This window comes from Sycon ciliatum, chromosome 1 (genome assembly GCF_964019385.1).
Source record: "Sycon ciliatum chromosome 1, ocSycCili1.1, whole genome shotgun sequence".
In the NCBI taxonomy this organism is placed as follows: Eukaryota; Metazoa; Porifera; class Calcarea; order Leucosolenida; family Sycettidae; genus Sycon; species Sycon ciliatum.
Window position 1 is genome coordinate 86,026,204 of NC_088643.1, and position 16,490 is coordinate 86,042,693.

The 16,490-nt window shown below is 47.2% G+C and overlaps 2 protein-coding genes across 2 annotated transcripts in view; one reads left to right on the top strand and one right to left on the bottom strand.

Moving 5' to 3' along the window:
- The window catches only part of LOC135806070 (INO80 complex subunit B-like), a 12,581-nt gene extending 5,092 nt beyond the window's left edge, over window positions 1–7,489 (top strand). Inside the window, exons 7-10 of the mRNA XM_065320216.1 lie at window positions 2,521–2,621; window positions 3,167–3,223; window positions 5,746–5,861; window positions 6,632–7,489. Coding sequence (XP_065176288.1) covers window positions 2,521–2,621; window positions 3,167–3,223; window positions 5,746–5,861; window positions 6,632–6,785 — 428 coding nt within the window. The 3' untranslated portion in view covers window positions 6,786–7,489. The remainder of the gene's footprint in view (window positions 1–2,520; window positions 2,622–3,166; window positions 3,224–5,745; window positions 5,862–6,631) is intronic.
- Window positions 7,490–7,805: 316 nt separating this feature from the next.
- Window positions 7,806–15,974, bottom strand: LOC135806069 (TNF receptor-associated factor 3-like). The gene is made up of 9 exons (XM_065320215.1): window positions 15,694–15,974; window positions 13,433–13,484; window positions 12,671–12,809; window positions 12,265–12,319; window positions 11,752–11,850; window positions 10,914–11,081; window positions 10,544–10,624; window positions 10,278–10,352; window positions 7,806–9,190 (listed from the first exon to the last, which is right to left on the bottom strand). Exons 3-9 carry the CDS (start codon window positions 12,793–12,795, stop codon window positions 8,120–8,122), a joined length of 1,674 nt encoding a protein of 557 aa, XP_065176287.1. The 5' UTR covers window positions 12,796–12,809; window positions 13,433–13,484; window positions 15,694–15,974; the 3' UTR covers window positions 7,806–8,119.
- Between the last annotated feature and the right edge of the window lie 516 nt (window positions 15,975–16,490).

A 16,490-nucleotide genomic window follows, 5' to 3' on the forward strand; every position in this document is an offset into this window, starting at 1 on the left:
GTGATGAGATCCGTATTGACAACTTTCATCATCAATGTCTACGGTGTATCCTAGGAGTCTCGCGCTGGGATCAGGAGTTGAATCATGTCCGGAATTGTGACCTCCGTAAGCGTTGGGGGGATGAGGATCTGGTGTCGGACACTATGCGCCGTCGCCGCCTCCAGTGGTTGGGCCATGTAGCTCGGATTCCTGACAACCGTCTCCCTAAGCAGTTGCTGTTTGGATGGCTTGACGCTCCCCGACCAGCTCAGGGACCTCGTCTTTGGTGGAAGGACAGAATACAGTCAGACATGAAACTGTGCCAAATTGATGAATGGTTTACTCTGGCCCAGGATCGTCAGCAATGGAGAGATGCGTACCGCACTCGTGTGCAGCGTCCTGCCCCGGTACCGCTCTCTTGCTTGATATGTAAACGGACATTCAAGTGTAAATTTGGATTCGGACGCCACAAATGTTCTGCTGATCGCCAGCTGCCTGTAGCGGAACAGCTGGGCGCACGTCAATGCCATGCCTGCCTTCGGTGGTTCCGAAGTGCCGGTGGACTTGCTGTGCACAAGTGCACGACACCCGCCCCGGCATCACCGCCCACACCCCAGCGCATACCAATCACCAGCCATCCGTGTTGCAACCAGCACTGCGCTACCTGTGATCGCTGTTTTAAATCTGCTCCTGGCTTTCGGCGACACAATTGCAATCGTGGACGGCGTCGTGGCGGAGCGGCTTCCTAGTGGCAGTGCTGACTTCTCTCGAACTCTCTCTTCTACTCTCCCCTGTCTCGGGGGCGGCGTGGTCAAGCATTTGGCAGCTGTACACCAGGCCAGGTGTGTGTGTGTGTGCGTGTGTGTGTGTGTGTGTGTGTGTGTGTGTGTGTGTGTGTGTCCCATATGGTGCAGTGGTATGTGCAGCGATTTCCAATCGATAGGTTGCGGGTTCGATTCCCGACGATTATGGTCACACACGTCTTTCTTCTCTTTCTCAGACTCCTCCTGACTTTTCTTTCATTCTCCTGGGTGGTTACCAACAGCCAGTGCATGCCGGAATATGTGGTGTGGTGTGTGCGTGTGTGTGAAAAAAGGGAAAAAGACCAAAAAGTAGGGATTCACTGGCCAGAAAAAGCCACTTCATAGCCGTGTGGTGTAGACCACCAGGCTGAATAGTGGCGGTCAATTCTTCAGCCTTGCAAGCTGTTGAATGGTGCAATCCCAGCACAAGCTGCTATGGCTTCTACTGTAGCATCGCTATCATCGCCTCCGGCGATGGGCGTCCAATGGTGTGTGTGTGTGTGTGTGTGTGTGTGTGTGTGTGTCCCATATGGTGCGTGCAGCGATTTCCAATCGATAGGTTGCGGGTTCGATTCCCGACGATTATGGTCACACACGTCTTTCTTCTCTTTCTCAGACTCCTCCTGACTTTTCTTTCATTCTCCTGGGTGGTTACCAACAGCCAGTGCATGCCGGAATATGTGGTGTGGTGTGTGCGTGTGAGTGAAAAAAGGGAAAAAGACCAAAAAGTAGGGATTCACTGGCCAGAAAAAGCCACTTCATAGCCGTGTGGTGTAGACCAGGCTGAATAGTGGCGGTCAATTCTTCAGCCTTGCAAGCTGTTGAATGGTGCAATCCCAGCACAAGCTGCTATGGCTTCTACTGTAGCATCGCTATCATCGCCTCCGGCGATGGGCGTCCAATGGTGTGTGTGTGTGCGCATGTATGTGTGTGTGTGTGTGTGTGTGTGTGTGTACATGCATGTTAGTTTGTGTCAGTTTGCTGTCTCACCCATATGGAGATAATGTCTCTGAGTGTGACGATGTCACCCCTTGTTCCTTGTTGTGTTTATAGCTGAGTTCTTTGTCAGCTTTGCCCCCCCCCCCCCCCCCCCCCCACACACACACAGTCATGCCTTCATGGAACTACTAGTGCTGCGAGGTACTGCGAGAGCGCCCCGTCTCGCCAGAGCACCTAACCTTGATTTTACAGCCAAGGAAAGGGAATCGTATGGCAGAGTGCTACTAAGTTTGTACGGTGTGAGAACCGTAGTGTACTAAGGTCACACTTAGCATGTTCTTGTGTGGAGCTCCAAGGTAAACTGAGAGAATGCATGATTTTGTACCGTAAAATCCGTAAATAAGTACCTGCCCGAAAGAAATACCCTCTTCATTCGTTTGGCTCTGTCTGTTGAAGTCAAGTCAAGCCCGATAAACATACTGCCCGAAATAAGTACCGGTATGATGCGCACATGCAGCACGTAGCATGTACATCGACATGAAAATGACTTCTCCACTACACACAAGTCAGGTCCGAAAGTTAGTTCGTGCCCGAAAGTCAGTACCCGCCCGAAAGTTAGTACGGGTGTGGTCACTAAATTCGAAAGTAAATACGTACTTATTTACGGACTTTTACGGTACTCCTTATACTATGCAGCTATGTTCATTGTCTTGTCCATGGTGGACAAAGCTATGCGATATTTCTCTTTACGTGTCATACATGTAGATGTCCACTGATTTGTTGTCGACTGTGGCTGCAGGTCGGAAAGAGAAAGAGGTCACTGAAGAAATGCTTGCTAGACGATCAGAATTGGCGCGCAAACGTCGACTCAAACAACAAAAAGAGCAAGAAGAAATTAAGGTGCGTATTTGTAGAGATCCCCAAATACGGAATTATGTTTGTAGAGACAGTATTATTATATCCGTTTGCTGTATTCTGACATACCCTGTCCTGGCCTGGGTTTGACCAGCAGGTGATGTGTGGTACTAGGACATGCATTTTACATCTTCTTTATGGATGATAGTGCTCTGGTACTGAGCGTGTGCTTGTATTAATGCAATTCAATGTGTTAGGTTTCTTTATGATCTGCCCTATCTCTCTCTTGCTGATAGCAAAAAATGTAACCGGCTCTACTGTTACTGTACTTCTTTCATTGTATCTTCCTTGCTGAGAAATGGCCACAGAAACCTCGGTTAGGATAACGGAATTGTGTAACGAATTTCATTAGCTGTTTTTAAATTATAGATCTGCACAGGGCACTGTGAGCAGTAGCATTGAAATAGCTCATGGTTTCTACTTTGAAAGGTTTCATGTACACGCTGTCAGCCTGCCTACATGGCAATTGTGTTATCTACTTGAGTTTGTGTTTGTTACGTCGTGTGTGTGCGTGTGTGTATGCCGTGTAGAAACAAACAGTCAAGAAGCTGATCACCAAGCAAAGCAAGAAAAAAGACGATGAAAAGGTGAGTTGTTTGTGTGTGTGTGTGTGTGTGTGTGTGTGTGTGTGTGTGTGTGTGTGTGTGTGTGTGTGTGTGTGTGTGTGTGTGTGTGTGTGTGTGTGTGTGTGTGTGTGTGTGTGTGTGTGTGTGTGTGTGTGTGTGTGTGTGTGTGTGTGTGTGTGTGTGTGTGTGTGTGTGTGTGTGTGTGTGTGTGTGTGTGTGTGTGTGTGTGTGTGTGTGTGTGTGTGTGTGTGTGTGTGTGTGTGTGTGTGTGTGTGTGTGTGTGTGTGTGTGTGTGTGTGTGTGTGTGTGTGTGTGTGTGTGTGTGTGTGCATCAGCTGTGTGGTGGATACCAGGCTAAAAATAGTGGCGGTCAATTCATCGGCCTTGCAAGCTGTTGAATGGTGTAATCCCAGCACAAGTTGCTATGTCTAACATAGCTGTTCGCTATCATCGCTTCCGCGATGGGCAGGTCTGAGGTCTGAGGTGTGTGTGCTCTCCTGCCTCTGCCTGTAGCTATGTACGTGTGTGATGTGTACCCAACCCCATGGCATTTTAGGTGACCAAAATTTTTGGATTATGTTTTTCAGAGTCGACCACAGACGGGGCACTATTCAAGAAAGGGTACTATTTTTTTCAATGCTGATACATTGACGTCATCCAGCATAAAGGCCGGTTCACAATACAACTTTCTGCGACGCGACACCTGGGACGAGCTGCGACAGCGACACACGGTTCACAATCTTTTCGGTGTTTGCGGTATCCTTATGCACTAGTAGTACTATGAACGTGCACTGCGTGTGCACCCAGCGTAGAAGCTGTACTCCATTTATGTACGGCGCGCGTCGCATGTCGCAGAAGTTGAACTTTCTTCACCTTCTGCGACAGGTACCTTGCGACTGTACGCGACAGCTCCCGACAGTCATTTTCTTGTCACAACTGTCGCAAATCGCGTGTCATGTCGCAAAAGATGGCAAAGAAGTCTAAAGTTTACTATAAGCTATCTTGACTCGACAGATACTGCAACAAGAACTCCGATTTATCCTGAATCCACCAGCGCAATTATATGGGCAAGAATAGCAAACAACACCAAACTTGCACATGTCCTTGATTACAAGCCCGAGGAGGGGCACTATTCAAGAGAGGGTTTTATTTTTTCATTGGCTCTCAGAGACAGGGGGGGGGGGGCACTATTCGAGAGAGAGAGAGAGAGAGAGAGAGAGAGAGAGAGAGAGAGAGAGAGAGAGAGAGAGAGAGAGAGAGAGAGAGAGAGAGAGAGAGGGGGGGGGGGGGGCTCGAATCGCACGAGTACGGTACATGTGCAAAATGAACATGAACTACTGTTGTGCAATCCGTCACACCGTGCACGCACTTTCACATGTTCTCGGGGTACTACTTTATACGATACCATGGCTTTATCAATGATGGTGGCTCTATATCCGGATACGATACCATGGCTTCACATGCGTAGGAACTAGGAAATTGAGGTCGTCCCTCGTTAATAGGGAGGTTTAGTCCCACGTAATCCGTGGGTACTTTACGTGGGTGTACCACGTGATACTCAGTGACCCACGTACAGACGTATTCTGATTCACGACATACCGTGTATGGAGGCTCACCCACGTTCCACCAGAACGTGGGTGAAAATCAGAATGGAGCGCATTGTGCGAGCTGTGAGGGTGCTCAGCTGAAGAAGTTTCCGAAGCACGAAATCAAAATATTGGATGAGCTTCTTAGGCCGGGGTAGCTCCGTTTTTGACCAGGTTTTGGCCTTTAGCTTCATGCTTTTGTTTGTTCCGTGTGACTAAACACAACATTGCAACGTGGGTGCCCTTCATCCACTTTACGTGGATCACCCACGTACGCGTTTCCGTTACGTGGGAACTAAACCTCCCTAATACATAATCTCTGGGACTTGACAAATGTTATGTATTAACGGGATTTATGTACTAAACGAAAGTGTACATAACATGTTTGTGTACCGGAATATTTCACTTTTTTCAACTTTTCTGAGTATTTCTTGCTACCACGACTAGGCAGCGAGATATTCTTGATTCCCTCGATATAACATACAAATTATGTTATAACGGTCACAGTTAGCGAAGATTCTACAGTTTACATGATACATGCCCAGCCGCGCCTGTAGATCTACAGTCAGAGCTTTGTCGGTTTGTGATGTGCGTCCAGAACTATTACTTGCACAAGTAGAAACTAGAACACGATGTGCCTCCACTGGAAGGCCAAAAGACCAACAAATTATGTACTATTGAGGTAGGTGGCATGCGGGTACGGAGAAATGTTATGTACTAACGGGGTTTATGTACTAACGAATTATGTACTAACCGACAAAATTTGTATGGAAGTGACCACGTTTCGTCCGGGACTTGACATTTCTTATGTACTAACGGGGTTTATGTACTAACCGGACTCGTATTAACGGGGGACGACCTGTACTAGGAATACAAGCAAAAAGCTCCTCGACCCGCATCGTTTGTATTACAATTACTTTGCTACTTCTGCCCTGTGCCGCATGCTCTGTGCTGCAGGAAACGGTGACAAAGCGACTTGCAGGACCACGTGTCCAGTATTCCTCAACTGCTGACAGCATTGCCCTTTCGTATCCCGAAGGATTCCAATTTCCTCTTGCTAGCCAGCGGGCAAGGTACTGCAATCATGTTAGCATGTTTTCAGATTGCTTACACCGTGTTACTTGTTCAATGGCAAGCTGATTTCTGATGGTTGTGTACGATTGCTGTGGTGGTTGACGGTGTGTGTTAGTGTGGGCATTCAACACCATACATGCCATGTTCTCCCGGACTCTGCAGCAACTGTTTGCACGAGTGCTACCTGCTACGAGAACATATCCGAAGTGCAAGAGAAAGTTACGTCGCGTTAATATAGTGAAAAGTTACAGGTGGCACATGAGCTTGCAGGAAAACTTCCCTTCACATTCAACTTGGAGCATGTTCATTTGCTAGCCCTTTCTGTAGATAATACTGTTTCTACAAATTTTCAGCCCATTCGAATTACTGCCTCCCAGAGCTAAAATCCATTTCGGCCTCATCAACTTTTCGGCCTGTACTGCTGCTGCCTGTATACACTGTCACACTGAACCTTGCAAAACAAATTTTCAGCCACAACAAATTAATTTTCGGCCAAAGATGACCATGCTGAAAGTAGCCAAAAGTAAATATGGCTAATATGCACTGAATATTCGTTTTTGGTAGGAATCGGAGAATCCTCTCTCCGGTGAGAAGGCAGTATTGCCTGTGCCCTGAGCGAATTGAAATAAAAGAATACAACAACAAGAATATTTGTTGACTTACAGTACTTGCATCATTTTGGCCAATACGCTTATCTTCACTTATGACATCCCTCTGTACTGATGCCAGTCAGTCTCGTGTGTGCATCGTCATAATGTACTATTTGCAGGGAACCGCCAAAGCCCAAGCTATGTGCAGCACAGAATTGTGAGAAAGTGAAGAAGTATGCTTGCTCCTCTAATGGTCTACCCGTATGCAGCCTTGCCTGTTATAACGCTGTCAAGGATCAGCCGGCTATGCCCTCTGCCATGCCGGCGGCATAGCGCTGCAGTGCAGTATAGTGACTGTGTGTCTACGGATGTTGATATGTGTATAAAATATGTATTTCGAAGTACATTGTACATAAGTCATTGAATATAATCATTGCAGCAGCAGACTGCTACTCTCTCTGTATATATAGTTATTAGGGCCATTTTGGTTCTGGCCGTTCTCCATGCCGACTGCTGTTTTGTGCTTGTATATACCGGTATGATGTTTATACCTATCGTCTTCTCTTTCGCATATGCATTCATTTACCTTTAATGGTTCTGAGTCCACAATATGTACATACTAGCTTCTGCAACCAGTAAATCAGTCATGTTTGCATTGGATTAGGATTACCGGTATGCACAACATTTCTACAACTATAATTATGTGTTTGTCAGCACCGGTGTTCAAGTTGGTTATGCACAAGCTTGGTGTTCAGCGTGGCCGAAAAACTTCTGCCAGGAGATTCAACACTTTTTTTTATTTAGTCCGGTGTGTTGTGGTTTAGACAAGCATCATCATTAGTTCCGTTCCTAATCTGCACTATGCCGCCACGCTGTACTTGTTTTCTTGATGTACACGTCGCATGTCTTCCATACCATGCCTTGTCAGGGTACAGAAACACTCACGACGCAAGATTAATGCTCGGCTCAAACGCCTTGGGGTAATGCCAGCAGTCCAGGCTATCGGACTTCTTAATAAAATTTGCTGCAGTGTTTTCTACGAAGCGTCCTGGTTAACAGCATTGCACATGTGAGAGGATTATCACAGTCCTGGTTAACAGCATTGCAGCACATGTGAGAGGATTATCACATGTGCAACAGCAGTTACAGCACCCTCATCTGTGCTGCAGTGTTGATTGTTTGTGGGCATATCAAAACTGATGTAAACAACGAGCCTGCATTTCTGACCTGTTGGATTGGTGTACAGCACTTTGGCTCATGCACGTCGTTTGATGACATCTATCGGCAATGTACTACCAGCCAGATGTAACTAGTGCGTTGGTGGCCAACACAACAGTCACACACCTTGCGAGATGGATGCCAAGTACTGGTGGTCATGTTAAAGAACACTGCGTAGATCTACTGTCAGTGCTGCAGCCTCAAGCTATATTTTGAACGTAATAGGATGGATGCTAATCAGCAGTTCAGAGCATGGCAGATTTTCGTTGATGTTGCCAAACACCTAAATTAAATATGACACTGCGAGCGAGTGGCAGTGATGGTGGTAGTGCGTGCGTGTGTCTGTCTGTGTGTGTGTGTGTGTGTGTGTGTGTGTGTGTGTGTGTGTGTGTGTGTGTGTGTGTGTGTGTGTGACTTCACCGTGTATGCTATGAAGGAGCCATTTGCACTTATGAATTGGAAGTGCGCCCCGGTGGTGGAGGAGCACTGGGACGCTTTCGAATGTTGCTCCGATCCACGACAACTTTAATGAAGATGCAGTCCTCATCGGTCAGAAACCCTTCTGCACGATCGTCAATCTTCTGGAGGTCGGCAAATTTGGGGCACCCGCTGGCTACATTCATTGCAGCAGTTGGCCGGTGGAAGGAACTGCTTGACACATCTGGACGGAAGGTCTCCGACGCATCGGGCTTGCCTGATAGCTGGTTCAGTAGAGAGAACGTGACCTTGTGGCTGAACGGCCAGTCCTGGACTCCATCATAATCATTCTGCATCACGACAAAGAAGAGAGATGCGTGTGTTCCGTAGCCAGCACCATCACCATTTGGGTAGAGCCGTGTGCAGCATTTATACCCATGGTAGTCTGTGTAGAATGGCTGACTATAGATGGATGTTGCCCGACCAGAGATGGCATCAGCACGGCGCTGGGACCAGCGGGTTACCTTCCATGTGAGAACACCATTATAAGCTGCTACCTCGCACATATTGACTCGGAGTTCAAGATCAGCTATATGCGTACTCAGCTCCACAAGGGAGCGCTCCTGTTGACGGACCACCTCATCCATGTCTCTGTTGTGTTGTCCAGGTGTAGAGCGCGATGCCGGGTCATTCACACTACTCAGTATGTCTTCACCTAATGCAGAGTCGACGGTGTTGAAGCCGAGTGCACCTAATGCCCGGGTTGTCTCGCCCAAACCACTAGCGGATGTACCGTCTCGCATGGCACTAGCCTCAATGCTGGAAATCTTTTCTCGCTGTGTCTGTACCTGTGATGCAAGTCCACTGATCATGCTGTGCAAGCGATCCAAGTCAGATCTCTGGACATCAGCTGCTTGGCTCCGGAGATTAGCTGCAGCAGCAGCCATGGTCGACGGACTGGCAATGCTCTTTTGGAGGAGTTCCTGCATGTCGGCACTCTTCATGTTCTCCAGTATAGCCTCCTTGCTGGTGCTGTTAACCACCAATTCACTATGGTAGCTAACTGCAACTGCTAGGTGTTGCTTAAGCTCTTGCCGTAGTACCTAAGCAAAACACAACACAAATAAGTTTCACTGTAGAAGCGAATGCCACTCAGAGAAATGCAATGAACATTTGACAGTACGCAATAGACTTGCATTTAAAATGACACAGCGGATCACAAGAAGCTTAGCGCGGCAAGCCGGTCACGTTCCAGGTGACTTGGACAGTCATCAGCTACAAATGATTCCTACTGTGAAGAGGTGGTATGGGTAACAGAGCCGTGCAAGCATACCAGCTCATTGAAGAGCGGCACAGCATTTCGTAACACTTGAAACCATAGCTATCGACTTGGGTCATGCTGCCCAGATTCAGCGGCTAACGTGAATATCTAAAAACAGAGAGGTTCCACTGAGGCTGTCCAAGAGAGTGCTCAATACCGAGAGGCAGAGCTACCGTACTGGCAATATATGTTGCCGCAGTGAGGCCATGAAGCGTTACATTGGCACATGTTTGCCGCACGCAGGGCGTTACATGCAAAGTCGCACAGGAGCCGTTACACAGGTTTCTATATTGCCGCAGTCCTTTTTTTTTGCCACGCGGTACACGTGCTTTCACAGTTTTCAGCCTTTGCAGTGCAAACTGCAATGAAAAGATCGCCGCACCCCGCCTGACGCGCGTTACGAACGCAACGAAAATTTGTCGCACTAGCCTGGTCGCGCGTTACGCCGCACCCCCCCCCCCCCCCCCCCCCCCTGCGTTACGCGGCAACATATATTGCCAGTACGGTAGTTAACTTGAGCATCCTGCACTGGGCCGAAAAACTCACATGTGTAATTTTAGTAGTCCACAAAAGAAGGAGAAAGGAGAGATGACAACAATTACTCAGTGCAAGTATAGCAAGCCAATATTAAGGTTGTAGCCAGAACAAAAGTGAAGGAGGGGGGGGGGGGGGGGGCAGGGATCATTGGACCCAATTTTTTTTATTTTACCGCCATTTTGTGCTGCCATTTTGGCCGCTACGTTCACTGACACCAGTAAGCAGTCGACCAACTAGTGTACTTCCATTCCATGTATTTTTATTCACCGGCCACAGCGGAGGGTGCAGTGCCCCGCTATGTCGCTTTGGCGAGAACCCTGGATATGTCTTACCTTTTTCTGACAGCCAACCCTGGCATATGGACAGTCCATTGTAGATAAAGGGCACTTCTTGACATGATCCTCCAACTACAAAGAGCACAACAATGCATCAAAGACAACTGCATGCATCAGACATACTATCATGCCGGCACGCATCCATCTAGGCATCCATCTAGGCAAGGCATGCAGATGCAGTACTTTAAAGAATGTTACAAACTTGTGATTTTCACCTGTGACTGATGGATGCTTCATCCATAGACAAGATATGGCAAGCTTACCATTGATCTTTGCAGGAGCTTTCGGCCACACTTCATTGGACAAGTGACTTTCCCAGCAACACATTCTGACTCCCCATGTTGCTGTGGAAGGACAAACGGAGAAAACAAAGAAGAATGAAGATCGGCAGAAAGCATACTTGGAAGTAGCATTCAATGACATAGCAGAAAGGTGCATGTATATACCAGTTACATGAACAGGGTTACACGTACTGTACATCTTCACAACATTGCTTGTTACTGTACTGGTTTTACCTACTTCCAACTAAAGGCTACCACTTTTACAAAATCCATATGTGCTGGAGATCTTCCTATTCGGAAACGTTGACTGAGCTCTCAGGACGATCATCGCGACCCGCAGGCCATGACCTACCTTCATCAACACTGCCGGCACAGGCTTCTTGCAGCGGCGACATGGCAGCATGCGATGCTTACAGTCCAGATCGGCATGCTTCGCCTTGTCTCTGCGCAAGAAGCGCATGCCACACTCGCGGTGCACGCAACGGATCAGTTCATAGTCACATGTGTTATTGTGGATGCCCTGAACACACATAGACACAAGTACACCAATACGGCAATAGCAAAGGACACTGCAGGTACCCCAAAATACGGTCTATCATTCTCATATGCTAAAATATTGGGACATGCATGGGATGGAGAGCAGCTGGTTGCTAGAGACGTTTCATCATACTTCTTCCAAGTACACGTACATATCATACTTCTTCCAAGTACACAAGTACATATCATACTTCTTCCAAGTACACAAGTACATGCCGGGTACATGTGTTATCTACAGTGCCTGCGCCAAACTGAGCAAATAGTGTACAAATAGTGGTTGAAGAAATGTGAAGTTGCCTGTCCAGATAACATTGGACGTGTTTGATTACACACAATTCCGTTCATTCCAGAATAAGTTACGATACACGCACCGTTCGGATTACACAAATTCTACGGTCAGAATGGACGGAATCCAATTCCGTCAATTCTGAAGAGAGGGCGGAATTTCAAATTCTCCCGCCAGAATTTGCGCACTCAACACACACTCTTTTAGTACCAAAGTGCACCTGCCTGGTCTTTTTAGATGCGTGACGAATTCCGGTCGTTCGTTTACATGGCGCAATCCGTTCATTCTGATCATCCGAGAATTATAAAACCTGGGCCCAGAATGTATAATCGAACGCATCCATTGACTGCAATCGCGCATAGCTTACCAGCCAGTCTTTCAGTGATCCACTCCAATTACAGTCAGCATTGGGACACTTCACTTTTAGTACCATTACTTCACGCTGTACATGCCGATCAGGGAATACCTATGGGAAAGAGAAAGAAAGAGAAGTCGCTGGCACATGCAGGAATATGTCCATGGTCGCTAGTACACTGCTTCCGCGCATGCAGTCCCGTATAACTACAGGGCCGGGTCAACCTTCCAGCTGCAGAATGGGCAATTCGCATCATACAAGTAAATCCAAGTAGCATACACCCTATTCAGAAACAATCAGAACCTACTCGCACAGTGATCATTGCACCTGATAAACCTGTTGTGTATAAATTAATAGTGTGCCAGTTCAAAGCAAACTATACAAATATGTTCTTCCCCATTCCGCTTACAATATGCAGCAGGAAATGACTGCAGAAAGAAGCACTGCAGAACCTAGAACTAGATCATAATCTACGGTCAATCATGTAAGAGATTCGGGAGAGTGGCACGGTTCCTTGGCTCTTACCCCAGTCTTTTGAAGCGGTTCCTTGCAGACTGAGCATTCTGGGACAGTCAAGCGGCTGCAGTGTGAGATTATCACGGAGACATGAAGCACATGGTACTTTCAAAATGCTTTCATATATTCCTAACATACCAAATAGGATCATCAGATCTAGGTACATATCATGGACAGTCAGGCAAATGTAGTGCAATCAGGCACTTTCATTTCACCGGCATACCCGGAGGGTGCTGTTCGGAAGCTTCAAATGCAAGTATTACTTTATCACAATTACTACCACTATCAACCCGGGTCACAGATGCCGCCTCTATAGTAGTGTTAGGGCACGATTCACCAAAACATGCACTGCACTGGTCTCAAGGTGATCTGCAAGCATTACTGAAGCCATACTGACTGCATAACCTACACTTACTCGAGACAAGCCTTGCAGAACAAGTGTCCGCAGACAGTTTGCATTGCATTTTCGAATGCGGTGAGGCATATTGGACACTTGAGATGATCTGGCAATATGTCCACGAACGGTACATCATAACCCATGCTTGCGTGGCCTTCTGCAATGCAAACAAAGAATACAACAGTTTGAGATTAGCTAGCTGTTTGTTCCGTACATCAATGCTTCAGCACTTACATCACTAGCTGTGAGACATATTCCCTGTGCCGCTGCTATGCATGACACGTGCCATAAGCAACACCACGTACACGCTATACTAGACTACTAGCACAGAAGAGCATAGATTATCTAAACCCTTCCGGGCAGACGCCGTTCAGGACGCCTCAACGGGTTTGAATAAGGGAAATGTTGGGATAGTGAGAGCGTCACAGATACGTACAAGATCATGTACTAGTAGTTCTACAGTGCATTGGTGGGCATGCACTCACACACAGTGCATTGGTGGGCATGCACTCGTAAGCAGCATCCTAGCTATCATCCGGATACTAGATCGTCCTAATACTCGATGCTCTACTGTACTCATAGGTGAAGGATAGTATTAGGAGTGCTTGACCTGTGCCCTGTACGTGTTTGCAGGACTAGAGTATGCAGTTTTCTTAGCACGTGTCTGCTGTCTGCTTAGCATGTGGCTGCCTCTTTCTGAAGGATTCAGGTAACTAAACATAGCCGCTATGATTGGCTCAAGGGAATGTAAGTTCGTTTGCACAAGCCACCATAGCTTACCTGATGCCTATCATGCCACCCACTGTCGCTTCTGCTAATCTTGGTCTCCAACCTAGATGAAGACCGAGGACACCAATGATTATGTTACATCAACGCAAAGACGAAACCGTAGGAATACACAACTGAAACCGCCGAGTCACAGTAGAACTGAATTCTTCGACACATGGTACCGTTCAAGGTATCATTAACGTGCTCGTTCACCTAGTCCTTGATGAAATTCCAAAAGGGAAGTAATGTACAGCAGCAAAGAGAAGGCTGCCAAGTCAAAAGCTGCAGTGACCGATCAAGGAGGTTCTGGCATAAGTCCATATCAACATAAAATCATGCAACAATACTGGGCAATGTAACATCGCACTTCACAGGTCTATGCAGTATAATGCAAGATGAGAAACTTTGACTCCGGGGGTGAGGGGCAATGCATGCATCATCCACAGTTAATATAGGCGTCATTGCTCTCGCAACCTCTTCACCAAGAAATCATCCAAGAGGCTCACACAGTGAATACTTCAGATGTCCGATGTCATGCAATAGCCTGCTTAGGTAGCTCTCGCGGAGCGGTACTAGTAGTAGTCGACTTGCTTCAACCTCAACCCATATGTATAGCAGACTGGGCGGATTGCTTATGAAGTTATGATTGCAATGGGAGCATATCAAACTGATCATGTCTACAGTAATCAGAGACTACACAACGGCTCGGACTTGGTTTTCAGCCGGCGCATAGCTACAACAATCCCGTGACTGTAACTGTAGTACGGTACATGCGGCAACAGAACACGATAACAAGAGAACACGATAACAAGAGAACACGATAACAAGAGCGTGCAACTTGAATGAATTGCTGCTACGACAATTCTTTTCGATAACGCCATCTTTAATACACTGATGCAGTGTGTACAGGCTGGATTTAACTGCAACTCAGTAGTACGCACTACACCATTTCCTGCCGCTTTTCTGCATCAACTTTGATGTAATCCAGGAACTTTGCTGTGACATACACGTAACACCCATTTAGAGAAAGTCAGAAACCGCTCACTCTTGTGCTCATGTGCGTAGTCATGGTATTTCATGACAGTAGCTAGCATCTGGGAGTTTACCAGTGTCGAACAATTTGTGAACCAGGGCGCGTTTGGTTGATACAACCCAGAACAGGATTCACCAGAGCAGCGCATTTGGTTGGGGCCGCGCAGTGCACCTCATCTGGATCGGCCAGAACATGTTCTGATTGCTCCGGCTTCGAGCCTGGAGCAGCCAGAGCAGTTTCACTTTTCACAGTGAAACCTGGCAGGAACATTGGATCTTGGTTCCAAATGATCACGTGCATACGCTTTTGGGTTGCACTTGGCATAGACTTGTAGCGTACAAAGCGACCATGGTGACTCGTATACATTTTTAGACGAATGCAATCACGTCTTGCGCAGTTTCGCATGAACGTACTCTGTTTCTGGAGTACCGTTTGGTGGGCATGCGGCTGCTCCATGTGCACCAGCTGTTCGATCCTGTTCTAAATCGTACCAACCAAACGCGCCCTCAGACTACGGAATACACCATTCAGTCAAGTGGTAGAGTTCACGTGTATTCTGGGTTACAGCAGCGCAGCTGTGATGCTGGACGAACAGCAGTGCCACAACTACATGTACAATTATTATTGTAGACTGGGGGCGGCCCGGTTGGTTGATCTTCAGGTCGGTACGACGTAGGTCTACAGGCTCTGTTTCATGGTGTATGTACTGACTGAGAGAGACCGTAGTAGAGTCCTACAAAAGTCATGCATACATGCATGCATACATACAATGAACACGAGTCGACGCCAACTCTAGTTCATGCAGACGTGTACATAATGCACGAAGGTCATTATGACTGTTATTTTCCAGTTGTCGCGCTATAGCGTGAGGCTTCGCGTTGGCCTATTTTACATTAGGTTACGCTCTTCAGCTGCACACAGCAAGCCTCTAGCTCTGTTGGTGCAAGGCGAGTTGCTCGAAACAGGATAAAAAATATATTGCACAGTGCTGCCCAGAGCTTTCAGGACAGAACGCAGAAGAGTGTTGCCGCTACTCGGAGTCTCCTAAGGCTAAGCGGACGCACACAACTGGTTGCCACCTGCCATATCACCAGGGATTTCCCTCGCTACTTACCGGTAACATGTTTATTTGTGTGAAAGTTTCTATAAAGCCACAACGGCGTACTTTTGAACCTTACCTAAGCGCAAATGCATGCCATCTTTATGTATGACACAGAGAAAAGAATAGAGGAAGTCGTACCGTGTTCGTTACAATTCTGAGTCGTCCACCACTAGTGTCCTCCGACGAGAACTCATCTTCACCCGTTACATCAACCAGTCCTCGAGCTGTAGTCTCTTCTGCCAAACTGCAGCTGCAGTGAGGACGAAAACCTTCGCCACTTGGCGACGGTTCACATAAAGGAGGTATTCTCCTGAAGCAATAATAATAATACAGTCATTGACTTCTACTGATCTACCAAAACCGTGCCCCGTGCCCTTTCTCCAACGTTTCTCAGCCGCGATGTTCCACTTCCAGCAAAGACGATTGAAATTCGAAGCAACTACTTAGTATTTTAGTTGCCCAATACATGAATGGTATGACTGTACGTCTGTGATCTACGTGGCCTCCCGCCATAGCCTAGCCTAGCGCCTAGGCATGTTGCACTTTGCCATTATTGCCGATTGGCCACGAGCCAACCACGAATCAAGCATCAAAGCGTCAACTCCCCCTTCAAGCACCAAACATATAACCGGGTATTCCCCGTCCAGAATCCCACAAGATGAATACGTCAGCTGCATTGCCATTGGTTTCGTACAGCTACAGGTAAAAGACTAAACCGACCAAACAACATTACATTTTTATCTACTATTCTTGCCCCCCCCCCGGAAAACAAACGTTGCACACCCCGGTTAGGCCACCCTTTGTTAATTCATTGTTTAACGTCCTTTTTTTCGCGAAAAGGTACGCGGGAGGGCGGAAAAAAACAAAAGCCCATTCCAAAAACTGGAAACCCCAATCAAACATTTTGACCAGTAAAGCATTGTGATATATACAAT